The sequence below is a fragment of the Symphalangus syndactylus genome, chromosome 8 (assembly GCF_028878055.3).
Source record: "Symphalangus syndactylus isolate Jambi chromosome 8, NHGRI_mSymSyn1-v2.1_pri, whole genome shotgun sequence".
NCBI lineage: Eukaryota > Metazoa > Chordata > Mammalia > Primates > Hylobatidae > Symphalangus > Symphalangus syndactylus.
Genome location: NC_072430.2, coordinates 124,213,310 through 124,238,850, shown reverse-complemented (window position 1 = coordinate 124,238,850; position 25,541 = coordinate 124,213,310). Strand labels below are relative to the sequence as shown.

The following is a 25,541-nucleotide window of genomic DNA, read 5'->3' as shown; positions in this document are numbered from 1 at the left end:
CACCTCCAGGGCACCTTTCCCCATTCTCTCCCTGGACCATAAGCTCCTTGAAGGCAGGAGCATGTCTGATTCATCCTTGGATCCCTGCCCCCATCTTTTCACATACAGCCTGGCACATTTTTTTTTTTTTTTTTTTTTTTTTTTTTTTTGAGACGGAGTCTCGCTCTGTCGCCCAGGCTGGAGTGCAGTGGCGCAATCTTGGCTCACTGCAAGCTCTGCCTCCCGGGTTCACGCCATTCTCCTGCCTCAGCCTCTCCGAGTAGCTGGGACTACAGGCGCCCGCCACCACGCCCGGCTAATTTTTTTTGTATTTTTAGTAGAGACGGGGTTTCACCGTGGTCTCGATCTCCTGACCTCGTGATCCGCCCGCCTCGGCCTCCCAAAGTGCTGGGATTACAAATGTGAGCCACCGCGCCCAGCCCAGCCTGGCACATTTTAAGAGCTCAATAAACGTCTGTGGAATTGAAAGCAAGTGTACAAGTAATTATAGTAACTAATAAACTGAAGAATGTTTTTGTGGAGAATGGAGAAGTCACTGAGTCCAAAACAATCAAATGACAAAGATGGGCCAAAAGAACAACAACTATGCTATGGTTCACTCCTGTCCCCAGAAGCGTCTGAAGACATATCTACTTAGAAACACATGGGCAATAAAATGCAGGCTTTTTTTTTTTTTTTTTTGAGACAGAGTCTTGCTCTATTGCCCAGGCTGGAGTGCAATGGCATAATCTCAGCTCACTGCAACCCACTTTCCAGGTTCAAGCAATTCTCCTGCCTCAGCCTCTTGAGTAGCTGGGATTTCAGGCACCCGCCACCATGCCCGGCTAATTTTTGTATTTTTAGAGATGGGGTTTCACCATCTTGGTCAGGCTGGTCTCAAACTCCTGACCTCAGGTGATTCACCCGCCTCAGCCTCCCAAAGTGCTGGGATTACAGGCATGAGCCACCGTGCCTGGCCCTTCCCTCTTTTGATTACAAATAGTATTTCCAGGCAACAAAGCAGCTTGTGATAAGTAATAGGCAGGTTTTTGTTTGTTTCTTTGTTTTTTGAGACGGAGTCTCGCTCTGTTGTCCATGTTGGAGCGCAATGGCGCGATCTCAGCTTGCTGCAACCTCTGCCTCCCAGGTTCAAGCAATTCTCCCTGCCTCAGCCTCCCAAGTAGCTGGGATTACAGGCACCCATCACCATGCCCAGCTAATTTTTTGTATTTTTAGTAGAGACAGGGTTTCACCATGTTGGCCAGGCTGGTCTTGAACTCCTGACCTCAGGCAATCCACCCGCCTCACCATCCCAAAGTGCTGGGATTACAGGCATGAGCCACCGCGCCCCGCCTAGGCAGGTTTTTAACCAGCACTTATTTCATGTTTTATGGACCACATAGTACTTCCATATACATGATTACACACAACAATTTTGTGAACTAGGTAAGTTACTGATCAGTCTCATCCCCATGCAGTAGATGAGGGAACAAGAGTGAGCACTTTTGTGATTAAATATGGAGCCACAAAACTAAGGCATAACCCTGGATGTTTTAGAGCTAAATCCACCATGTCTTTTCCTATACCACAACCACACCACACCACCCCTTGAGTAGATGAATAGATAGATGTGAAATAGTGCGTGTACTCAGTGATGGGCAAAACATAACACAGAACCATGGCTGAATTTTCAACCACAGCCAAGCAATCTGGGTAGGGTCTCTTCAGAAGCTACCGCAGCATCTTGACAAGGGTGGAGGATGTCACCTCCACGTGGCAAAGACGGACCATCTCCTACAGAGAAAAAGAGACGGGTCTGTCGAGCTGGCCTGCTCCCTGCTTCTGAAGTCTTAATCATTGATTTTTCTATCACTTAGTTAAGTCACTAACCCCCATAGGGTCTTATATAAATTTTTAAATATAATTTTTGAATTTGTAATGCAGAGGGTTTTTAATTTTTCTAAGTACAAAAAAAAAACCCTCAATACCACCTCTGTGCCCCTCCCTCCTCATCCTCATCTTCATTCACCACCACTGATTTCCTGCTTCTCCTTTGGATTTAGTTTCAGGTGAGAGGATCCCTTCTCTCGACTGCTTTCCAGGAGCCAAAGGTCTGTGTCCTTCATGCCAGCAAGCCCAAGGCCAAACAGAGGCCAGGCGATCAATAAGCACTTGCTGGAGGGAAAAGGCCAGACTGAATGGAGGAATCGATCTCTGGGAGTTGTCCAGGGTGGAGGGCCTCCTACTGACACCTGTGCTGAGCGCCAGTGGGAAAGCAGTCACCTTTGCTCAGAAGGCGGAAGGGTCAGAGGGGCAGGTGCACCTGGGGCACCTGCTCCTAGTGAGGTGCAGAACTAAAGGGATAGACACCTCCAGGAGTGGTGATGACCTCACCCTTTACCTCTGTCTTCTGCGTCACCGAAAAAAGAACACTTTTGCATAAAGACTGCAGAAGACTCCACTGCACTGTTCTAGAAAACAAGGTGTTCACAGAGATGGTAAGCACAAAAAAATGGAAGGAACTCCTCTTCCAACTCCCTGCCTCGCACTTCTCTACCAATCACCCTGAATGACTGGAGATTATTCTGCCCCATCTGCACCATGGCCTGATTTGACCCGGCTTCTGGGGAAGTGCCTGCCAACAGGCCTGGTGTGAAGGGCAGCCTCTGGCCAGGGAAAGGCCTTCCTCAGGACCAGTACCAGCTCCTGTTTGCAGATGGTCCAAAATCACTGACCGAGAAGGGGGTGTGCATGTTGCCAAGAAAGTGGACTAATATTTTTGGGAAGTTTTAATTTGTTTCAATTAAAAATTGAGGGCAGTTCTGAGCAAAACAGAAGTAGGTGAATTTATTTTCTGGGCCTCTGCACAGATCTCTCTGGGCCCTCAGCCTCTGCAGGTGTTTCCAAGGGGTCTCTACCCCAGCCACCATTTCCCAACTAGCTGGTTCCATAACTCCTACCATTTCCCCCCCACTCTCCCGCCAAAGCAGGCCAGACCTGCCAGGGAGAAACTAATCTTAGAAATCATCTTTTTTTTTTTCTTTGAGACGGAGTCTTGCTCTATCGCCCAGGCTGGAGTGCAGTGGCACGATCTCGGCTCACTGCAAGCTCTGCCTCCCGGGTTCACACCATTCTCCTGCCTTAGCCTCCAGAGTAGCTGGAACTACAGGCGCCCGCCACCACCACTAATTTTCTGTATTTTTAGTAGAGGCGAAGTTTTGCCGTGTTAGCCAGGAAGGTCTCGATCTCCTGACCTCGTGATCCGCCCGCCTCGGCCTCCCAAAGTGCTGGGATTACAGGCGTGAGCCACCGCGCCTGGCCAATCTTTTTTTTTTTTTTTTAATGGAATTGAGTGGCTTAATTACCCTTTTCTGGGGAAAATTGTGTACATGCATTGAGATTTCTGAGCAGACACACAAAAAATAGGTAAGAATGCTTGAATCTAGAGTTAGGGGGTCAGGCATATATGAGAGCAACTCACTTTACGTTCTTAAGTACAGTGTACATTTTTTTCCTGTATACATTCTTTTAAATAAATTTTAAATAATTTTAAATAAATGTAAAAGTACAGGATTTTCAATGACCCTTTTTCATTTTTAAAAAGTTTGCCCCATGGGTTTAGAGATGTAGTGGGCTGGTTAGGCCAGGCAACCCTTCCCACATCCTTTCCAGGTGGAAGGCCCCAGTGATACAGCCCCAGTCCTGCTGTCCCACCAAGCAGTCGGGTCACAAAGTGGTCAAGGCCATAGGCCTGACACAAAAAGTGAGCTGGATTAATCATTCTGCCTCACTTCAGAATCAGAACCAAGAACCAGGGCCTCTCTGCACAACTGCGTGGCTGTAATGATTTCCATGTGTTCATTCTTGGGTACAAGAAACAGATCTCAGGCCAGCTCAAGTTGGAGTCGGGGTTTGTTTAGTTGGGACTCTTGGTAGCTCATACTTGCTTTGAATTAGCTTAAGCCATAGAAACAGGGAGGGGAGGGCTTCCTTTTTAGATCATGTTACCTAAAGTCACAGGGGTTTCTGTCTTCGGGCACTAGACCCCGGGGCTCCAAAGATATCCCCAGGGTCTGGCCCTGCTCTCTCCACCCGGGCCATCTTCTTCTCTCTCATGGTTCCACTTTAGGAAAGCGCCTCCCCACAGCCAGCAGCTCCAGGCTTATCCTCTCAGCAACCCTGAGAGGAAACTTGCCTCTTTCTTGGTTGCTCTAGTCAAATGCCTGCGCTGGGCCTTCATAAGCCAAACCAATTCACATGAGGATTCCTGAACCAATCACTGGGGCCAGACTTGGAGGCTAGAGGTGAGGGAGTGGGGCTGACCATCCAGGCCTCCAGGCTGAGTGAGGCGGTGCTGAGAAGGCAATGGCAGGAAGCATCAGAGGTCACCACTCAACTCCACACACCCTCTCCCCAGACACCCTCTGCGACGGCCTGAAGTCCTCACTACTTCCCATGTAAAGTTCAAGAGAGCAGGACCATATCTGGCCCAGCTATTTGTTTGGCAGCAGTTCCATGCCAGGCCACATGACAAGTCACTGCCAGCTTGGGGCTGTGTGCCTGTGGGTCAGGAGCGCTACTTGATCCCCCACGCTGGGACCACAGTTGGGTTGGAGATGGGGTCTCATGGCGCAAACAAGGCTGCTTGGAGCTGCCCATTCAGGAAAGGTGATGGGTGGGATAGCTTCTGTCAGAAGAGGTTAGGGGAACTGCAGACCTTACAAGTGACTCTAAGTACCACACATGAGCTATGAGTTGGAAACAACTTTATTGATACCTGAGAAAAAGTGCAGGAAAAATATTCCTCCTGACCAGGTGGCCTGTCCCCTGAGGCCAGATCATTCTCTCGCCTCTCCCTTAAGCCCTGGGTCATTTGGGGCCTCACTGGCCAGCACCCAGAGGCTGAAGATGTCCACAGCCAGAGCCTGGAAGCCAGACCCAGAGACCAGGAGAGGGAACGTCTACAGAGTGGCTCCTGAGGTCAGGGCCAAGGTCAGCGTGGGACCCTCATCGGTCAAGGGCCAGCGCCTCTTGGATCACCGTCCGGAGTCCGATGGAAAACAGCTCCTCCCACGGTTCCCGGATCCAGGCAAGCAGGGCTGTCAGCTGCTCCTGACACACCACACGGAGTGCCCAAAAGCTCTCCAGCCGGGACACCTGGCAGACCGAGCAGTTAGCAAGGCAAGGCTCATGGGGACCACGCCAAGGTGGGTACAGGGGAGGTCTCCGGGAAGGCCTCACTGTCTCCACCTTGGCTCAGTGCCTCTCCCCTTCTCCAGGCCCGTGTCACTCCCCATAAAAGATCCTGACTCTGAGCTTTGTAAACAGAATCCAGTCAACATTTACTGAAAGCCTCCAGAGGACCTGTCTTTTTCATCTTCCCTGTTGTACAGAAAATGCGGACTCAATTTCAGGGAACTGTGGATTCAACTCCCGGCTCCACCACTTAGGCCTGGGCAAACTGACGAACATCCCCAAGCCTCAGCTTCCTCACCTGTAAATGGGACCAGTAACAGTATCTCCTCAGGTGGTGGTCACAAAGGCCAAACGACTGGCATATAACCGGCCCAATCCTGCCAACTCAAAGCTGCCGGAAACCTCACTGAAAGCCTTGTGGCCCAGGTAAATGCCTGGGCTCCCAGTCCAGGTGTCTCCCCGGCCTACAGCTGCCTCCCTCTCTGACTTGGTACTCATCCAAGCCTAGAGTCCCCCAGTTTCTCCAACCCTAGTTCTCTCATCTGTAAATGCCATCCTGCCACCAATGCCCAGGGTTCCTAGACCCATTTCCCACCCTGCCCTCATGGCCCCAACCTGTGCTCACCATCTCCTCTCCCCCCTCTCACTGGAGACACACACACACACCTCATCGTAGAAGAGCAGCCGCAAGTCCTCAGGGGCTGAGCGGTAGAGCAGCACGGAGCTCAGGCTGCTGAGTGGCTGCTGCTCCCTGACACGCACAGCAGGGCCCGGCCCTGAGGGAGGCACCTTCTCAGAGGCTTCACCAGATGCTGCTGGAGGAGGGGGCTCTGCCGGGGACCCCGCAGCATCCTCCTCTAACAGGAACAGGGTGGATGGAGTCAGCAACAGGGATACGAGGCAGGTGGAAGGGCCTGTAGGGAAAGAGGCACCCAGTGTGGAAGGTCGTGGAAGGGCCCAGATTCCTGGGGCCAGCATCCCAGTGCTGCTGGGGAGAAGAGGTGTGAACCACACTCTGAGGTGGGTCACAAAGCAGCCTGTGCCCCTGGGGCCAAGACCCTCCCTTTCCCAAGCTCCAGGAATCTCTAGTCTGGAACACCTCCGAGGCCTACTGCCCCCCACTGCCCCACACCCACCCTACTCAGAAACAAGGCTCCACCCTCTCCTTCTCTGACTGATGAGGCAGGGCCCACTCAGCCACGCTGTTCCACTTCATAGAAAGCCCAGGCCTGAGAGCAAAGGCTCTGGGTAACTGAGGATCCTGGGTGCCTCGTGACCCCACCCAGAGGGTCAGGGCACACTGAGGCTGTTACTCAGCTATGCCCTCGAGTGAGAGGTTCTCCAGGTTCCAGGAACTGACAGTTGCTACAAGGGTACTGTACAGGTGCTGGGCGTGGGCCAGTGCCTGTGACAAGGTGGGGTACAGAGACCAGGGAAGCATCAGCTGCACAGAGGCCTCACCTTCAACCAGGAATGCCCGAAGGTAGAAGAACTGGGGAGCCTCCAAGGATGAGTCTTTTTCCAGCAATGGCCTAGGAGGAACATGGCAGGCATAGGAAGATCAGCTAGGGGATGGGAAGGACTTGGAGAGAGGGGAGTGGGAAGAAAGCCCTGCAGGGGGTTGGGAGGAGACACTAGGGGCCCATAAGGGGCATGGCATGAGGACAGGTGGCTGCCCAGGACCTACTCAGCACAGGGCCATGTCTGGGGCTCTGTGGAAAGAGGACTGGGCAGCAACCCCAGCCTCTGCCTCCTATCGACTCACCAGAGCCGGTGCTGGGGGGTGACCTCCTCCTCTGTGGCACTGACACAGTTCCTCCAGGCAGGGGGCAGAGACTGCAGGACATCTAGACAGAGCCAGTCCAGGGAACTTTAGAAGGCTCTGCTCTCCTCCAGCCTAAACTCACCACCTCTCAATCCCTTCCTATTCTCCACATTTCTGGATTTCAGAAACTTCTACAAGGGACAAGTCGTGTTACCTCTCTGTCTCCGCTACTGGGTACCAGGTGGGGAGCTCGGCCCCAGGGCCCTGCCCACCCTCCTGCCTTCCCCTCCCCTCTCACCAAGGAGCTCCTCTAGGAAGGCCCGGCAACGCCTGGCATCTCGGGGCAGCAGCACACAGCGGCCCGCCCCAGCTGCCCACTCTAGCCGCAGGCTCTGGCCTGCCAGGCCTAGCTCTATGCCACTCAGATCCTGCAGGGGAACGGCCAGGGTCAGCTGCAGCCAGCTAGCTGGAGGCTCACTGTGGAGAGAGAGGACAGAGCGATGGAGAAGCGTGAGGGTGGAGTGAGAATCCCAGAGAGGCCCTGCCCCAGCTGCACCTGCCTCACTCACTGCATCACCCCCGTGTGCTCACCGCACCCCATCTTCCCCCTCATTCCATCTCCTCACTCACCCCATCTCTCCACCTCATTCACTCGATCTCCCCCCTCACCCCATCTCCCCCCTCACTCATCTCCCCCCATCACTCACCCCATCCCCCCCACTCACCCCATCTCCCCCCTCACTCCATCTCCCCCCAATCACCCCATCTCCCCCCTCACTCCATCTCCCCCCACTCACCTCATCTCCCCACCTGACTCACCCCATCTCCCCACCTCACTCACCCCATCTCCCCCCTCACTCACCCCATCTCCCCCCTCACTCACCCCATCTCCCCCCTCACTCACCCCATCTCCCCACCTCACTCACCCCATCTCCCCCCTCACTCACCCCATCTCCACCCTCACTCACCCCATCTCCCCCCTCACCCCATCTCCCCCCTAATTACCCCATCTCCCCCCTCACTCACCCCATCTCCCCCCACTCACCTCATCTCCCCACGTCACTCACCCCATCTCCCCCCTCACTCACCCCATCTCCCCCCTCACTCACCCCATCTCCCCCCTCAACACCCCATCTCCCCCCTCACTCACCCCATCTCCCCCCTCACTCCCCCATCTCCCCGCTCACTCCATCTCCCAACTCACCCCATTTCTCCCCTCACTCACCCCATCTCCCCCCTCACTCACCCCATCTCCCCCCACTCACCCCATCTCCCCCCTCACTCATCCCATCTCCCCCCACTCACCCCATCTCCCCCCTCACTCACCCCATCTCCCCCCACTCACCCCATCTCCCCACCTCACTCACCCCATCTCCCCCCTCACTCACCCCATCTCCCCCCTCACTCCATCTCCCCCCACTCACCCCATCTCCCCCCTCACTCACCCCATCTCCCCCCTCACTCACCCCATCTCCCCCCTCACTCACCCCATCTCCCCCCTCACTCATCCCATCTCCCCCCTCAATCACCCCATCTCCCCCCTCACTCACCCCATCTCCCCCCACTCACCCCATCTCCCCACCTCACTCACCCCATCTCCCCCCTCACTCACCCCATCTCCCCCCTCACTCCATCTCCCCCCACTCACCCCATCTCCCCCCTCACTCACCCCATCTCCCCCCTCACTCACCCCATCTCCCCCCTCACTCCATCTCCCCCCACTCACCCCATCTCCCCCCTCACTCACCCCATCTCCCCCCTAATCACCCCATCTCCCCCCTCACTCACCCCATCTCCCCCCTCACTCCATCTCCCCCACTCACTCCATCTCCCCACCTCACTCACCCCATCTCCCCCCTCACTCACCCCATCTCCCCCCTCACTCACCCCATCTCCCCCCTCACTCACCCCATCTCCCCCCTCAATACCCCATCTCCCCCCTCACTCCCCCATCTCCCCGCTCACTCCCCCATCTCCCCCCAACCCACCCCATCTCCCCCTCACTCACCCCATCTCCCCCCCTCACCCCATCTCCCCACCTCACCCCATCTCCCCCCTCACTCACCCCATCTCCCCCCTCACTCACCCCATCTCCCCCCTCACCCCATCTCCCCTCTTACTCACCCCATCTCCCCCCTCACTCACCCCATCTCCCCCCTCACTCCCCCATCTGCCCCCTCACTCCCCCATCTCCCCCCAACTCACCCCATCTCCCCACTCACTCACTCCATCTCCCCTCTCACTCACCGCATCTCCCCAGTCACCTTCAACAGGTACAGCCTGTGGTCAGACACAACCACAAGGCACATGAACTCCCCAGTGTGGCCTGCCAATGCCACTGGCACCTGGGGGAAGAGGAAGTTGGTGAGAAACCTGATGAGAGGCCTGGGGAGGTGGGGCCAGTCTGAAAGCCGAGTTCCTGGTGACAACACCCTCGGCCTGACCCTCCCGCTGCCCACCCACCAGTCTATGGAGCTTCCCTCACACTCGACAGCCTCTTCATCCACCACTGCTCTCTGCCTTGCAGCCCCTGCCCACTCAGAGCCTCGGCAGCTGGCTTCCCTGCCTGTCGCCTCACCCCCTCCACACTCCACCAGACTAACTGTTCTAAGGCACAAAACTGACCGTCACTGCCCCATTTCAAATCCTTCAGTGGCTCCCGGTGGCCCTCAGAACCAAGTCCAAACTCCTTGGCAGACACAGGAGGCAGCTCCTGACCTGGCCCCTGCCGGCCCCCCAGAGTCCTCTCAGGACTGCTGCCCCTCGCCCTGCACGTCCAGGTGCCCTCATCCTGAGCAGTTCTCCCCACCAGCGACACTCTCGGGACTCCATGCATTTGCTGCTTCCTTTACCTAAGACATTCTTTTCCTCTCTACTCCTTAACTTATCCTTCAAGACTTAGCTTAGACATCACCTCCCAGGAAGGCTCCTTGACCCACTCAAGCTGGACTAGACACCCCTTCAAGGGCCTTAGCCCGATTACAGCATTTGCATATTGCACAATCATTGTCAATTTCTCACACCAGACCGTAAGGGATCAAGGGCAAGATTGATCTGTAGATCCTCAGTGTCTAGCACAACAGGTGCTCAACAAAGGCCTCACAACATCATGTGTTTATAATAATGCTAGGAGGCCCCATTGATGAGTGCCAGGTGCTGGGCTGGGCAGCTTCAACATGAGCTCTGACGCACACCACTGTGTAAGGGAGGCATCGTTATCTCCATTGCAGACAGGCAACAACTGGGACTCAAATACCAGGGAATGTGTTCCCGGCCACACAGCAAGAAGCTGCTGGGGTTGAAACCAGAAGCCAGATCAGGTGACTCCAGAGTGCTTGATCTGACTCAGTTGGCTGTGATGGAAACGAGTGGGCACCCTGGCCAGCTGGGGGCATGGGCAGTGTCAGGGAGCACAGACCTTGAGGCAGCACTGGAACTCTTCCTGGGCATCGCTGAACACCTCAACATCCAGGAAGAGCCGGAGTCGGTGGTCCACAGAGCGGAGGCCACAGCGCTCAGGGGCTGAGGGCAATGAGGGGGCATCAGCCTGCCCGTGGCAGCCCCTGGGCTCCATCTCCACCTCCCCATCAGTGCCCCTTCCCTTCCCCAAACTCATCTATGTCTTGTTTTGCCTATACTCACGGGGACTGAGGCTCCAACTACTGTGGTCACGGGTGCTCGGTGCCTGAGGTGGGCTGTTCTTGGCCCTGTCAAGGTGGTCACCATGGCCAGGAGGGTCGCAGACAGGGCTGGCAGATGGACAGGGAGCCAGAGACTGCTCTCCCTGTTTCCGCTCCCTGTTGGGGGTTCCCCGAGACACAGCGAGGAGAACCACGTGGTCACTACCACAGTTAGGACACACAGCAGGAGATTCTGGAGGGAGGATGGACACGGTCCCCATGAGCCTCCCCCACACAGTGCCACAACTCCCACCATGCTCACAATGCTCCTTCCCCACGCTCAGGTCTCCCCTGAGCCCAAGTCTCCAGCTTCATACACAACCACCGCGCCCCAGCCCACCAGCTCCCTCTCCCAGCACAGCTGCCAACTGATCACTCCCCACCCCAGGGAGGGATGAGCTAACCCTGGCCCACAACCTCCTCAAAGTGCACTCTACCTTCTAACTCTAGGCCCTCTCAGACTGGACCAAACACAACCAGGACCTGCTCTTATGCCCTCCTACAGACTTGGGCTGATCAAGTACTTCAGGGCTCTCCTAGCAACGTCTGAAAGACCAAAATCAACAGGTCTGGAAAGGCAGAGAGAACTCTGTTGCCAAATTTGGGTCCAATTCCAGGCTCCATCAATTAATGGCTCCGTAATCATGGGCAAGTCATCTAAGCTCTGTGAGCCTGGTTCCTCGTCTACAAAATAGGGATGACAATAGCATCTATCTTATACTCATCCTTAGTGTCAGGAAGCTGGAATGGAATCAGGACATGGATCAGCAATGAGAGAGGCAGCACTCTGAGCAGCTATACTGTGCTGGGCATGTGCTACCTCCTATGCCAGTATGATCACATTTCATCACCAGAGAAACTCTCCCTATCCCATTTTGCAAAGAAGAAAGAAAAGATTAAATCATTTACACACACTGCCCAGGACCATATAGCTGGGGGCAACGGCAGCAGCTACCATTTACAGGGGACCTTTGTGTTGTACCAGGCCCTCTGCTTGGTGCCTTACTGTCACATTTAAATAGCGTAACAGCACCACGGGGTGAGTTCATTCCCTTCTTTGTTCAGAGGAGGTAACTGAGGTGCAAGTGAAAGGAGAACGGTTGGCCAGGCGTGGTGGCTCACGCCTGTAATCGCAGCACTTTGGGAGGCTGAAGCGGGCAGATCACGAGGTCAGGAGATTGAGACCATCCTGGCTAACATGGTGAAACCCCGTCTCTACTAAAAATACAAAAAATTAGCTGAGTGTGGTGGCAGGCGCCTGTAGTCCCAGCTACTTGGGAGGCTGAGGCAGGAGAATGGCGTGAACCCGGGAGGCAGAGCTTGCAGTGAGCCGAGGTTGTGCCACTGTACTCCAGCCTGGGCGACAGAGTGAGACTCCGTCTCAAAAAAAAAAAAAAAAAATTAAAGGAGAACAGAGCCCACAGTAATGTTCATTAATAACGCCACCATGGAATAGGCTCCAGAGGTCACAGCACCTCATGGTGTACAGCCAGGGTCCGGGAGGGGCTGGGGGCTGTTTCTGTTTGCACTGTGTCGCTAAGGCCGCATGCCCAGGCCAGTTCACAGTGGAGAATGCAGCATCCATTTTCTGAATAAAATATAAACCCCTGCTCCAGCTGCCGCCAAGAAGAGAAAACCGTCTAATAAAATTCTGGCATTTCCACAGAGCTGTTATCAAGAATATTTATTTCTTCTTCAATGTCTTCTTCAAAGGTAGTGCTGACTGGTCTACAATGGAAACAATTCTTGTTTTAAGGACTAGCGCATGAAGAAATGCCACAGGACATTATGCACCTTCCAAGGTCAGCCGGGAAGGATAAACCAAGCCAACTCCCCGAGCATCTCACTCAACAGCTACACTTGCTGGCAGAGGCAGCACCACAATCCAATACTGCAGTGAGGGCTCATTAGGTTTTATGTAGTGTCTGAAATATCAGCCAAAAAAACCCCAACACAACAAGCCTTCAAGTTATGAAAAAATAATGAGTATGTTTAAGCACAGTTACAGAGATTGCATTTCCTGACTTTTAGAGTTAAAAAAAAAAAAACAGGATATAGTTTCTTCTTTTTTTCTGTTTTCCTTTTTGTAAATGCAGCAGGCAGGCGGTTTTCTTTTTCCTCCAGGCAGAACAACTGGTCTCTACTCTAGCCCCTTCTCCCTGGGGCTCCCCCTTCACACTCCCCTACACAGAGCCACTTTCCCTGGAACAGGGGAGGCGCGTGGGCAGAGGTCAAGGGCAGGACTTGTACCTGTCTTTTGGAACAGAGGCCTCCAGCCTTCCTCACTGTCCAATCCCAGCCTGGGCTCCTCTGGCTTGAACTCATGGCCACAGCGTAGACACTGGAATCTACCCAGCAGGAGGTCCCTGGCCTCCCCAAGCTGTTCCCGAGCCACCTTGGTGACTGGGGTCAACACGGCAAGCAGCTCCTGACAGAGGGTGGATCAGAGGCAGCTGTGAACAGGCGGACCCCAGACAGACACCTCCCACAGGCCTCTGGCCCTCAGGCCTGCTGCCACTCCCCTCTGGCTCTCTTAATCCCCACAGCCTCCTGGGACCCCACTCTAGGCGCCATCACCTGGACAGCTGCGTGGGCATCAGGCTCCAGCACCAAATAGCGACGCAACTGCCGGTCAGGGCAGATGTAGGAGAAGCGCAGACTAAGGATGGGGGCTCCAGGGAGCAGATCTGAGCCCTGCGCAGGAAGAGGGGACCAGGTGAAAAACAGCAGGGGCGGTGATCAGAGGGATGAGGGGATGCCGAGAGCATGGAGGATGGCAGGAGCTCTGAAGACTGTCAAAGGCCTATGCTGACGTCCAGGCTCCAGCACAGAAACCCTGCTCCTCAGCCCAGCTTCCCGAGTGCTTGCAACCTCTGAGGCTCCCCTCCTCGGCTCCTAGTGCCAAGGAGAGACTGTAGGAAATGCCCAGCCCAGTGCAGGGCACACAACAGCCATGTTCCCATAACTGGCTCCTCCAGAGCCCCTGCCACCCCCAACTCACCGTGGGCCCAGGAGACCTCTGGGCCTGGGCCTCCGGCTCTATCTCAGCTGCCTCCAGACTCTGGAGCTCCAGTCGCTCCAAGGTGCGAGCTGCTTGGAGTTCCACCTCAAACACGTGGGCAGAAGTGACCCTGAGAAAGCATTCCCTGCCCAGCACGCCCTCAGGCCCCTCCAGGGGACACACCAACATGGGGCGACAGAGTTCCGCTGTGGAAAGACCAAGAGAGAAGGCCTGCAGGGAGGGAAAGTACCCACACTCCGCCCTCCCCCGAACTGGCCCTCCACCCGCTAGACCCCACCACTCACAAACATCCCAAGGGCCCCTGGCCTCAGCTCGCCCCAGCCCACAGAGGGCTCACCTTCCACTTCCTTCTGGTCCTGCTCCTCTTCTTCCTCCTCTCTTGCCTCCTCTTCTCCCTGTTCCACCATCTCCCCCTCCTCCTTCTCCTCCTCCCCCTCCTTCTTCTCCTCCTCCTCCTGTGGCTCCGCCCTGACCTCCTCTGACATTTTCTGTGGTGACTCCCGGGGGCCTCTGGCTTCCTCCTGCGGGGGTGAAGGTCTGGGTGCAGTGTCGGGGCCCTGGGAGCTGGCTGGAGGTGCACTGGGGGCAGGAGTGGTGGGGGTGGCCGGCAGAGGGTTTCCGGAGGGCTCCAGGTGACTCCTGTACTGCAGCCAGTTGCAGCCGAACCGTTCCCGGAAGCTGCTCATGAGCTCCAGCTCGCGGTGCTGCTGCACGAACCATCCTGGGCAGAAAGGGAACCCGGAAGTGAGCAAGCCCACCCCACACAGATGGCCCCAAATCCTTCAATGGTGCTCCTCAGTGATGAGGGGGCGATGGGCTGTGTATGGGGACGGGGCAAGGGAGGCTACAGGCGTCCCCTCCACGGCATGTACTAAAGCGTGTCCTATGGAACACTGTGGTCACATGCAATCCAAGCTGCGCATCCTATGCTACTTCTGAAAGCTCAGCATGCATGACAGCATCCTGAAGGGCCCGAGACAGCCGGCAGCTGACACACCTATTTCTCTTCAACCTCACATTTCCCAAACTTCTCTGGCCACAATCCTATTATTTTATATATACCCATATACTTTCTCTTGTTTTGGGGTTTTTTACTTTTTTTTTTAAGAGATAAGGTCTTATGCTGTCACCAGGTTAGAGTGCAGTGGCATGATCACAGCTCACTGCAACTTTGAACTATCAGGCTCTGGCGATCCTCCTGCCTCAGCCTCAAAGTAGCTAGGACTACAGGCGCACACCACCACGTCAGGCTAATTTAAAAATTTTTTTGTAGAAATGGACGTCTCTCTATGTTGCCCAGGCTGGTCTCAAACTCCTGGGCTCAGGCAATCCTCCCACCTCAGCCTCCCAAAGTGCTGGGATTACAGATGTAAGCCACTGCACCGGCCTACATGATCTCTTGACACCCCACAAAATTAACGTTCCTCGAAAAGTTTTCAAAATGCTCCCAGAAGCAGTCTTCTCCTTTCCCTAAACTAAAAGAAGAAAGACTAAGAAGCCCTCTATACTACTCTACCCCAACAAAAAATAACATTTCTTCCAGCAGATCTTCACTGTAACTTAAAAATTAGAGTGAGCTGGATGGGGACGAGAGAGGTTAGTGGGGTGAAGCTGACTTACCAGCCGGAGAGGGGTTCAGAGTTCGGGGCTCCGGGTCCGTATCACTGGGTTCAGAGATGCTTGCCCGCCTCACACGGACTCGGCTCTGAGGTTGGTGGAGGGAAGAAGTTCTGTGAAAGCCAAGCCTCCAGCCCTGCCATCCACGGCTGGCCATCCAACCTATCAAAGAAACCCCGACCACGTGCAAGCACAGTTCCTACCATTCCCTGCCCACTGTAGCCCAGAGTCCCCAGAGAGACACCCAACCCCAGGCACGAGGCAGCGGAGGACGCTGCTTACCTTAACCTTATGAAGCAGGGGCTGGGCCACAACACCCCCTGAGGAGAGGCTGTCACTCAGGTCAGGGCCACCTGAGGTTTCAGGAGTACTCCCCACTGGCCAGGGCAAAGGTGGGCCCATGGGGCTGAGCCCCAAGGATGTGTGAGTCTGGCACATGACGACAGGAAGGAGAGAGAGGCTGGAGCCTGGGAGCACCTCTGCCTTGCCCAAGCCAGCCAAAAGGCAGGACCCTACTTTCCACTGACCAGGAAGACCCTGTCACCAGCCAGCCCTCTGTTCTCTCCCCAGCGCCCTCCCTTCATGTCTTCCCCCAACAGTCCTCGCCCCCTGACCACACCGACCTGAAAATCTGTCAGCAACAAGACCTTGCCATCGAGAAGGAACTGAGCAAAGACAAAAAGTGGTGGGGGAGGGAGTATGTGGTGGGCCCATCATGCTGAGTTCCAGGTATTAACAACACAGTAAGCAGGGTCCAGGTCCTCCGCCCCCCACCCAGGGATGGCAAGAGGGTGCAAGGTGGGGGAGGACTGGGCAGGAAAGGGGAAGCAGAGTGGACACACGACGATCACTCACGCCAGTAGCAGCATCCCTGGCCCGGGGTGACAAGTACTGGGCAGTGGCTGCTCGGTGCTCAGGGTGGAACCAAAGAGGGTTCCCCTCCAGGTAGAGCTGAGGGGCAGGAAGGGGAGAATGAGGAGGGCCTAGGGCCCTGGCCCTCCCTGTGTGAAGAAGGCACTGACCAAACCAGCATGGTGGGTAGGCGCAAGGGTGGTTCCCAGGCCCCTAATGCACTCCCATCTCACCTTGCGGAGCTCAGCCAGCAGCCACAGTGGTGACAGCTCCCGGTGTCCTTCCAGCAGGTTGTATGCCAAATCCAGGTGCCGCAGATTCCTCAGCTGCTCCAGGCCTGGGGTGGAGGCAAGAAGGAAGGAAGAGCATGCGGATGAGTACACACAAGTGAATGTGGTGCGTACACTGGGGGAGGGTGCAGCAGAAAGACCGGCCGGAACACCCCTGCACTCCCCCTAAGCCCTCTCAAGGCTCTAGAGGCACATGGTCCCCAGGCCAGCCCCAGCCTCACTCTCCCCCTTCCCCTCCATGCTGGCCCCATCACACACCCCCACTCACCATGCAGGCTCCGAAGCTCGTTGCCTCGCAGTATCAGGACCCCCAGAGCAGCCCCTGAGGGTCCCATTCTTGGCACCAAATGCAGGCGATTATAGGAGATGTCCAGATGGTGGAGCTCACACAAATCCTGGCAGGGGTATGGGGGAGAAAAAGATTCTCTCGTTGACCAAACTCTAGCCAGGGTCCTCTGAGACCTCTTCTGGACTAGGCCTCGACCTTGGCCTATATAAAACTGCACACGCTCAGCACGAATGATTTCATCCACCCCTACTCCCACGTTAAAAGACTTGAACAACACCAGCACTGTTCCTAACAGTTCAAGGCCACACCCTGAGCATGGTGACTCCAACCCCCTTAAATTCCTGCCTGGGAAAAGTCAAAGCTGCCAAAAGAATTTCCCATTTGTTTCAGCCAACTCCTGAAGATAGGGCCCCGTCTCCCAGTGTCTGTGAAAGGGTAAGGGCCTTATTTTGGTAAGTGCCAGTTAGTTAGCAAACTCAGGTGGGTTTCATGTGGACCAATCTGATTTCCACTCCCCCAGCTCTGCTCAAGGCCCTACCATTCCCCTGCCCACTCCCCCCCAACTCCCCCCCGACCCCCTTTTAAAATGCCCAGCCAGCCAGGCACAGTGGCTCACGCCTGTAATCCTAGCACTCTGGGAGGCCAAAGAGGGCGGATCACTTGAGGCCAGGAGTTCGAGACTCACCTGGCCAACATGGTGAAACCCCATCTCTACTAAAAATACAAAAATTAGCTGGGCGTGGTGGCGCACACTTGTAATCCCAGCTACTTGGGAGGCTGAGGCAGGAGAATCGCTTGAATCCAGGAGGCAGAGGTTACGTGAGCCAAGATCATGCCATTGCACTCCAGCCTGGGCAACAAGAGAGAAACTCCGTCTCATTAAAAAAAAAAAAAAAAAAAAGGAAAAAAAGAAAGTGCACTGACACTTCTGTATCTTCCAGGCTCTGTTCAGGGAAATAACTGTGACTGCAACACTGTCTGTGCCGTCATCACAAACATTCAAACTACAAACCAAGAAAGCCATCAGTTGCCACTGCTATCCTCGTTCCACCATCTAAAGAAACATAGAGCTCGACACCTAGAAATCTCAACTGGCTGCCCTCTGGACTCGGAAAATGGATTTATAGTCTGCTCCAACCATTCATCTTTGTTTCCCTTTTTGTTTCCGTAGAAATGTCCCCTATTAAATGCCTGGTCACTCTCACCATCCAGCAAAACTCATCCACTACCAAGTCCCAATAAATGGCTCAGTTGGTTTTTAGTGAACAAAAGGTGATCAAGGAAGAAATTCAGGGGAAAGAGGAGTGTCTCTTCTTTCCCTGAATTAGGGGAGGTTCTCACCTTGATCAAACCCTACTCAGGCTCCTCTGGGCCTTCTTTTTGACTAGGCCTCAACTTTGGCCTGTTAAGAACTGCAGACTTGTTCAGCACAAGTTCAACAAAATTCAACACAAATTATTTTTGTTGACTCCTCCAACCCCCACAGTAAAAAACTTGAACAAAAACAGCAAAGTTCTAAGATCTCAAGGATGCATCCCTAGAATGGTGACTCTAGCTCCCTTAAGTTCCTGCCTGGGAAAAGTCAAGGCTGCCAAAAGAATTTCCCATTTGTTCCAGCCAACACCTGAAGACAGGGCTCCCGTCTCCCAGTCTCTGTGGGAAGGTAGGAGCCTGACTTTCAGCAAACCCAGAAGGGCTTCATGTGAACCAACCTCCACTTCTGCTTTTCGTACATTTCCACTTCCCTTACTCTGCTCAAGCCCTCACAGTTCCCCTTCCTATTCCCTTGCTCTCCTTTTAAAATGCCCAGTCACCTCTGCACAAATTGAAGTGGCGTTCAGTTCAGGTTGCACCCTCTTCCCCGCTGCAATAGTTTATCATTGATAAAAAATCTGTCCTTACTTGGTCGGGCACAGTGGCTCACGCCTGTAATCCCAGCACTTTGGGAGGCCGAGGTGGGTGGATCATGAGGTCAGGAGTTCAAGACCAGCCTGGCCAAGATGGTGAAATCCCATCTCTACTAAAAAATACAAAAATTAGCTGGGCACGGTGGCGGGCACCTGTAATCCCAGCTACTCAGGAGACTGAGGCAGGAGAATTGCTTGAACCCAGGAGGCGGAGTTTGCAGTGAGCCAAGATTGCGCCACTGCACTTTAGCCTGGGTGACAGAGCAAGACTCTGCCTCAAAAAAAAAAAAAAAAAAAAAAAGAAAAACAGAAAAAAAAAAATCTGTCCTTACCACTTTAACTAGTTTGGCTTTATCTCTGACAGGTAGATGGGAGGACCCAGAAGAAAGGTTCTTTGTCATGATCACAAAAGCTACCAGTTTCTGAGCTAGGCACTAGACTAAGCAACATTGGGTACTTCTTCACAATCATTTTAATACTATAAAAGCAGGTATTTGGCCGGGCGTGGTGGCTCACGCCTGTAATCTCAGCATTTTGGGGGGCCGAGGCAGGTGAATTGCTTGAGGTCAGCAGTTCAAGACCAGCCTGACCAACATGGTGAAATCCCGTCTCTAGTAAAAATACAAAAATTAGCCAGGTGTGTTGGCACATGCCTGTAATCCCAGCTACTTGGGAGGCTGAAGCAGGAGAATTGCTTGAACCTGGGAGGCAGAGGTTGCAGTGAGCTGAGATTGCGCCACTGCACTCCAGCCTGGGTGACAGAGCGAGACTCCGTCTCAAAAAAAAAAAAAAGCGGGTACTCTTGTGATTCCTACTTTACAGGTAAAGAAACCAAGAGGTAACTAACTTGCTCCAAGTTGCACAGGTATTAGAAGTTGAGATTTGAACTCTGGTTTGTCTGATGCTAGTGTCTAAGCAGTGCTATCTCCCAGAATGCAGCTCCACCCTCATGGCAAGAGCAAGGTGGGAGTAAAAGCTGGTCAAGGAGAGAGAGTGAAAGCAGAGCAATGAGAGACCCATGGTGTGCCAGCGGCCAAACTGCCCATACTCACCATCAGGAATCCCTGGCAGTCCTGGACTTGATTGTGGCTTAGGTTCAAGAAACGCAGAGCTGACAAGAGGCGCTGAGAGAGACGGGGAGGAGGCAGAGAATCGATGTTCACTACAGTACTATCTGGTCAACCAGCTGGCCCTCCTCCCCAAAGGCCTGGCCGTGCCCTTCCTTGAAACCCTCTTCCCTCTGGGGCACTCACCAGGGAGCTGTCTAAGGCGGTCAGTGCATTGTAGCTGAAGTTGGCAGAAAGCAGAGCCAGCCAAGGGAGGGCAGAGCAGAAGTCGCCGCCGCAGGCTGAGAGGAGCTCCTGAGTGGACAGATGGGTGCTTCATTACCCCACCCTCCCCTTCCTCCCCATGCCAAGGCCAAGCTCTACCGCCCAGTCACTCATTCATTTTTCATACGCTGAACTCCATCTGAAGATACAGGCTTAAAGCCCAGGTCCCTGACCCAAGAACTCACTGTGGGGACAGTGGGAAGATAGACACTAGAATATATAATACAATATGGTAGGCATGACTATAAATATATAGGCAGTTACAGAGTGCTGCGGGAACACAGAGAGGGAGTGAGGACACTGTCTAGAGGGAAGCAGGAGGCAGGGAGAGCTGCAGAGAGGGGAGAACATCAGAGCTTGGTCGTCTACATCTCTCAGGTTGAGGCGTCTGAGCTCACCCCTCACTCTCCTTACCTCTAATGCCTGGAGGCTCCTGCTGCAAATCAGGGTCTCCAGCTGGGAGTAGATAACTCGGAGGCCATGCAGACAGTGGAGGGGAACACCTCGGAGCTGGGACAAGGAAAGGGGAGGGAGGAAGGCAGAACCTCACGGAAGACAAAGACCTCATCCCCATCCCCTAGTTGGGAGGAGGGAGAAGACCAGAAAGCCCAGCTGTGGTTTAGGGAAGCAGTAAATGGAAAGACAGTGGATATCACATGACTGCAGAGCAATGGATATACTCAGGCCTGGACTCCTCACCAAAGAGGCCCTTGTCTTTCCCATCCCCAAGGGGCTGCCTCAAGTTGGGTGCTGTGCACCAACATCCCCCCATGTCCCCATACCTCCAGGTGCCGAAGGGATTTGAAGGGGAAAATCTTGATGGGCCCTGGGGGGCCAGGACCAGCAACATGGACAAGCTGGAAAAAAAAAAAATAACTCCATCTCCTGAAGCACAGCAGATCTCCCTGTCCTCAACATTCCTTCCTTAGCACAACCACTGGCACCTCTGACACCCTCTGGATCCTGGCACTGCAGACTTCTGCACCCCTACCCTACCCCCAACTTCCATCATTCTCTTGGGCTCCTTGCACATCCTGCCTCTTCCCCACACCCAGAACCTTGAGTGAAAGCGTTTTCTGCAGCACATCGAAGAGAAACTGAAGCTGAAGAATGACTGGGGAGTCGGCAGGATGGGAGGGCAGAGCCACAAAGCCTGTCTGGCCAGGGCCCCATGGCCCCAGGTGCAGCTCAAATACGTGGTTCAGCTGTTGCAGTGTGGGAGTCAGAAGGCTCAGGGTGCTACAGCCAGACAGGACCACATCCCCTGCAGAAAGAGGGGCAGACAGGAGGGAAGACACAGTGAAAAGATTTTTCTCTTTATTCTAAGGCTCTATTATGCCAAAATATACCCACTCCAATCCACATTGTAGATCTTCTATTGCAGGATCAAATTTTCTATCTCCTTCTCAGCTCAAAAGCATTCAGTGGCTCCCCTCATCTTCGAAAAAAGTCCTAACATTTCATTCAGCCTGATGAGACTGCTTGGCTACACAACTCCAACCAACTCTTCCAAATTTTCTTTCACCTTCTGCTCAAAAGAGCCTCATCTACTGACAGTGCTGGAAATACAGCCAGCTTGGTTCACAGTTCTCTCATGTTATGAGACACCCCCTTCCACCGCCCAGCTTGAGACCAGCCTCCTCCAGGAAGCCGCCTCAAGAAGTAATACTGCTGAATTTTCACATTGCAGTCACTCATTATTACATAAAAGTTAATTGGAAGTTTTATCTTTATTTCTTTTTCTGATTGCAAAGCACATCTGTAGAAACTTTCAAACAATACTAAAAAATATGTCATAGAATAAGTATTCGTTATAGCACTAAGGCATTGTTATTGCTGTCTGTTAAAACTGCTCTCTCTAATGAGACTTTCATCCTTGAGGGCATCTTTTGATCACTCTGGTATTCATCACTGCACCTAAAAGAGTGCAGCTACAAGCTAGGCATGAAGGAATGTTTTTTTGGCTTAAAAAATATAATAAGTATAGAGTCAAAGAATGTTGCAGAAATAGTACAGAAAGGTCCCCTATATCCTTTACTCAGTTTTCCCTAATCGTTACATTTTATATAGCTATAGTACAATATCAAAGTCAGGACACTGAGCTGGGCGCCGTGACTCAGGCCTGTAATCCCAGCACTTTGGGAGGCCAAGGCAGGTTAATCACTTGAGGTCAGGAGTTCAGGACCAACCTGGCCAACATGGTGAAACCCCGTCTCCACTAAAAACACAAAAAATTATTCTACGACTCTAACCTCGTCTCTACTAAAAATACAAATATTCTAACCTGGGCATGGTGACATGCGCGTGTAATCCCAGCTACTCGAGGGGGCTGAGGCAAGAGAACAACTGGAAGCCAGGAGGCAGAGGTTGCAGTGAGCCGAGATTGAGCCATCGCACTCCAGCCTGGGCGACAGAGGTAGACTCCGTCTCAAAAAAAAAAAAAAAAAAAAAAAACAAAGGGCAGGCGTGGCGGCTCACGCCTGTAATCCCAGCACTTTGGGAGGCCAAGGCAGGCGGATCACGAGGTCCGGAGTTAAAGACCAGCCTGGCCAATATGGTGAAACCCCGTCTCTACTAAACATACAAAAATTAGCAGGGCATGGTGGCGCACGCCTGTAGTCCCAGCTACTCGGGAGGCTGAGGCAGAAGAATCACTTGAACCTGGGAGGCGGGGGTTACAGTGAGCCGAGATCCTACCACTGCACTCCAGCCTGGGTGACAGAGCAAGACTCCGTCTCAAAAAAAAAAAAAAAAAAAAAAAAATCAGGACACTGATGTTGGTACAATATGTATATATAGCTATATGTTGTTTATATAAATGCCTGCAGCCACGCAATCAAGATACAAAACTATTCTGCTGCCACAAAGCTCTTCTCCTGCTACCTCCTTGTAGTCACACATTCACACACCCACTATTCATCACTGAATAAATTAACAAGTCCTACAACCTGACATGAAGGATTCTGTATGTACAGACATGGTTCAAGGACTCTTCCCACGCTCAAAGGGCCCCCTAGTTGTCTCCTCCCAGAGAAGGATATAAAACATTTGCAAAGTTATCAATCCAAGCCAGGAAATAAAACTGCTACTGGCCAGGTGCCGTGGCTCACGACTTTAATCCTAGCACTTTGGGAGGCCAAGGCAGGTTAATCACTTGAGGTCAGGAGTTCAAGACCAACCTGGCCGACATAGTGAAACCCCGTCTCTACTAAAAATACAAAAATTAGCCGGTCATGATGGTGCACACATGTAGTCCCAGCTACTCAGGAGGCTGAGGCAGAAGAATCACTTCGTCCCGGGAGGTGGAGGTTGCAGTGAGCTGAGATTGCGCCACTGCACTCCAGCCTGGGTGACACAGCAAGACTCTGTCTCAAAAAAAGGAAAAGAAAGAAAAGAAAACTGCTATAAAGAGAGCTTCCACAGATATCATCAGTAGGAGCATGGAGTGATGGAGGACAGCTAACATTAACTGTAGTATGTACCAGATGACTTTGATATCTCATTCAAACCTTCTCAGAATCTCTCAAAGAGAAGCACTATTAACCCCATCTTACAGATATGAAAATTGAGGTTCAAAAAAGTGAAAAATCTTGACTGAGCTCATATAATTGGTAGGAAGTTACTTCTCCTATCTGATCTCAAAGCCAAGGCTTTTTCTACCACAACTAATGCCAACCAAGTACTCAACAACTACTGTGGCTCCACTGTGCCCAGGCACAGTGCCAAGCATCAGGGAAATCATTACAATAACAATAGCTCCCAACTGTAAGCAGTTACTATACTTGCAGGCATTGTACTAAACACATGAATTAAAACGAATCCCCACAAATGTTAAGTACAATCATTATGCCAATCTGTGAGGAAAACTGAGCCTCAGGAAACAGTATGGCAAGTTTGAAAGAGGGTTTTTATTCCAACCCAAGTGGGTCCGACTCCAAATCTCGTGCTTCTATCTACTGTACTTAGTACCTTGCTACACAATAATGATTATGATGGAGATCAGTCCCTGGTCCTGAGGGGCTTTTAGTCAGGTAATGATCACTTCCTTCTGACAGTGTCAGAGAAGGCACGGAGGGAGGGATACCGGAGTTTGGCCTCAAAGGACGGCTAGAGTTTAGGCTATCACAGGCAAAGGACACTGTAAGGGCGTACAAACCTGGGAAAAGTAAAGAAATTGAACTCTGACACCTGATGACCCTACCAGTCGCAACTCCATGACTCTCAGGGCGTGTCTCCAGAAGGCACCATCCCCACCTCGTCCGAGGTCCGAGGCCCAGCCCAACCGGAAGTCCACTCACCAGACTCCCGCAGCAGCCCGGCGAGCTTGCACACCAGGGAATCCCGCTGAGCGGTCGTCATGGCCACGGGACGCTGGGGGGCGGAGCCTGGGGGGGAAAGAGGAAGCGGAAGAGCCTCAGGTGGGCGGTAGTGCCAAAAGCCCAGGGCGTCCGCGCAAACCGAGGCGTCATGTGGAGAAAAAGGCGAGAAAGAAGAGAGAGGAAGAGCATCCTCCTGGCCGCCCTTTCGAGGAACATAAGTCCTGGTCAGACATACCGACCCTCCCCCTCTGGTCCTCCTACCAGCTCAGCTGCCCGACGCCTATCAATGATGGAAAGGAAGTCCCGCCCCGGAAGAAAATCGAGCCAAGGGACGACCGGAAAACACGCCTCTGCCGCCGGAAACCGCGCCCTAGGTCATCCAAACGAATCGAAAAGGGGCGGTGCGGGGGCTGGCTCCTGATCGCGGTGGTGACTGCCTTGGTCCCCTGGGCTTCCTGGCCCGGAGCTGGGCTCTCATTATTCCCCCCGCGCTGCGCAGCCTGGGGCTCCCGCTTGGCTTTCAGCGAGCCTACAGCGCCAGTGAGGAAACTGACTGGTTTGCAAACTGGGCGGGGAAGCAAAGTTTAGAGAAATGGAGCTTTTTGTTAGAGAAAAATTCTTTCAAAGCAAACAGTCATTTTCCAGTGAAAGGAAAGCGCATCCGCCGTAGGATGGACTTAGATCGTGTAAAAGCTGAGGCTACCGAGGATATAACCTCTGGGGTCCTTTGCCTCCTTTTCCTTAGACTCCCTCCAAATTCATGTATTTTTCCTTCAGCAGTACTGGGCTCCACGCGAACCTAGTCCTTTGTCTTTACCCCATTACCTTTCATAACATCCTAGTTGAAAAGTAGTTATTCAACCGCGTTTGAAAATGAGAAAACAGGTTCACAGAGGCTAGGTTACTTGCGAAGGTCGTTCAATTAGTAACCAGTAGCGCCAGGACTGCCAGTTTCTTGCTTCCGAATTCTCATGGTAGCTTTCACCAGGCTCCCCGTCAAATGCTAACGTCAGCTACTGAACTAGATTAGCAAAAAGGTCTTTTAACATAATTTCTGGTTTTCACGGAGAGTTTCTTTCATGAAGTGCCCCATTTCTACAGAGGAAAATCAAAACGAATCATAAGCCAGTTGAGGAATAGGGTCATAGTCATCTTTATCCCAAGTTGCCAGATTTGAAAGATTTTATTTTCTAAAGACATAATATTTGAAATGGCAAATATTTTGAATATTTGAACCACACAATTTCGCATTCATGACATACTACTTGTGTTCTGAGCTGAAAGCCTCTTAGGT

At 53.0% G+C, this 25,541-nt stretch overlaps 1 protein-coding gene across 4 annotated transcripts; it reads right to left on the bottom strand.

Moving 5' to 3' along the window:
• Window positions 1–4,728: 4,728 nt before the first annotated feature.
• On the bottom strand, window positions 4,729–24,550 carry STK11IP (serine/threonine kinase 11 interacting protein). 4 transcript variants are annotated; one of them, XM_055290765.2, is made up of 25 exons: window positions 24,509–24,550; window positions 24,227–24,313; window positions 20,987–21,192; window positions 20,711–20,785; window positions 20,343–20,438; window positions 19,851–19,958; window positions 19,650–19,721; window positions 16,670–16,796; window positions 16,345–16,448; window positions 16,115–16,210; window positions 15,883–15,924; window positions 15,542–15,688; window positions 15,263–15,347; window positions 13,980–14,363; window positions 13,622–13,827; window positions 13,198–13,314; window positions 12,871–13,048; window positions 10,583–10,813; window positions 10,359–10,462; window positions 9,188–9,285; window positions 7,239–7,417; window positions 6,941–7,022; window positions 6,637–6,707; window positions 5,842–6,089; window positions 4,729–5,136 (listed from the first exon to the last, which is right to left on the bottom strand). In XM_055290765.2, exons 2-25 carry the CDS (start codon window positions 24,285–24,287, stop codon window positions 4,987–4,989), a joined length of 3,267 nt encoding a protein of 1,088 aa, XP_055146740.1. In that variant the 5' UTR covers window positions 24,288–24,313; window positions 24,509–24,550; the 3' UTR covers window positions 4,729–4,986. The 4 variants fall into 4 exon arrangements, with proteins under 4 accessions (XP_055146740.1, XP_055146741.1, XP_063501794.1 ...); XM_055290766.2 differs by lacking the exon at window positions 24,509–24,550 and adding an exon at window positions 24,483–24,501; XM_063645724.1 differs by lacking the exons at window positions 24,227–24,313; window positions 24,509–24,550 and adding an exon at window positions 23,176–23,296.
• Window positions 24,551–25,541: the final 991 nt, after the last annotated feature.

Coding starts and splice junctions, on each gene's coding strand:
- STK11IP (XM_055290765.2), bottom strand. CDS start 24,287: ATGACGACCGCTCAGCGGGATTCCCTGGTGTGCAAGCTCGCCGGGCTG. Junction 13,315..13,621: donor AGAGGTCTCCTGGGCCCACG/GTGAGTTGGGGG, acceptor CTTCCTGCGCAG/GGCTCAGATCTGCTCCCTGG. Junction 13,049..13,197: donor ATGCCCACGCAGCTGTCCAG/GTGATGGCGCCT, acceptor ACCCTCTGTCAG/GAGCTGCTTGCCGTGTTGAC.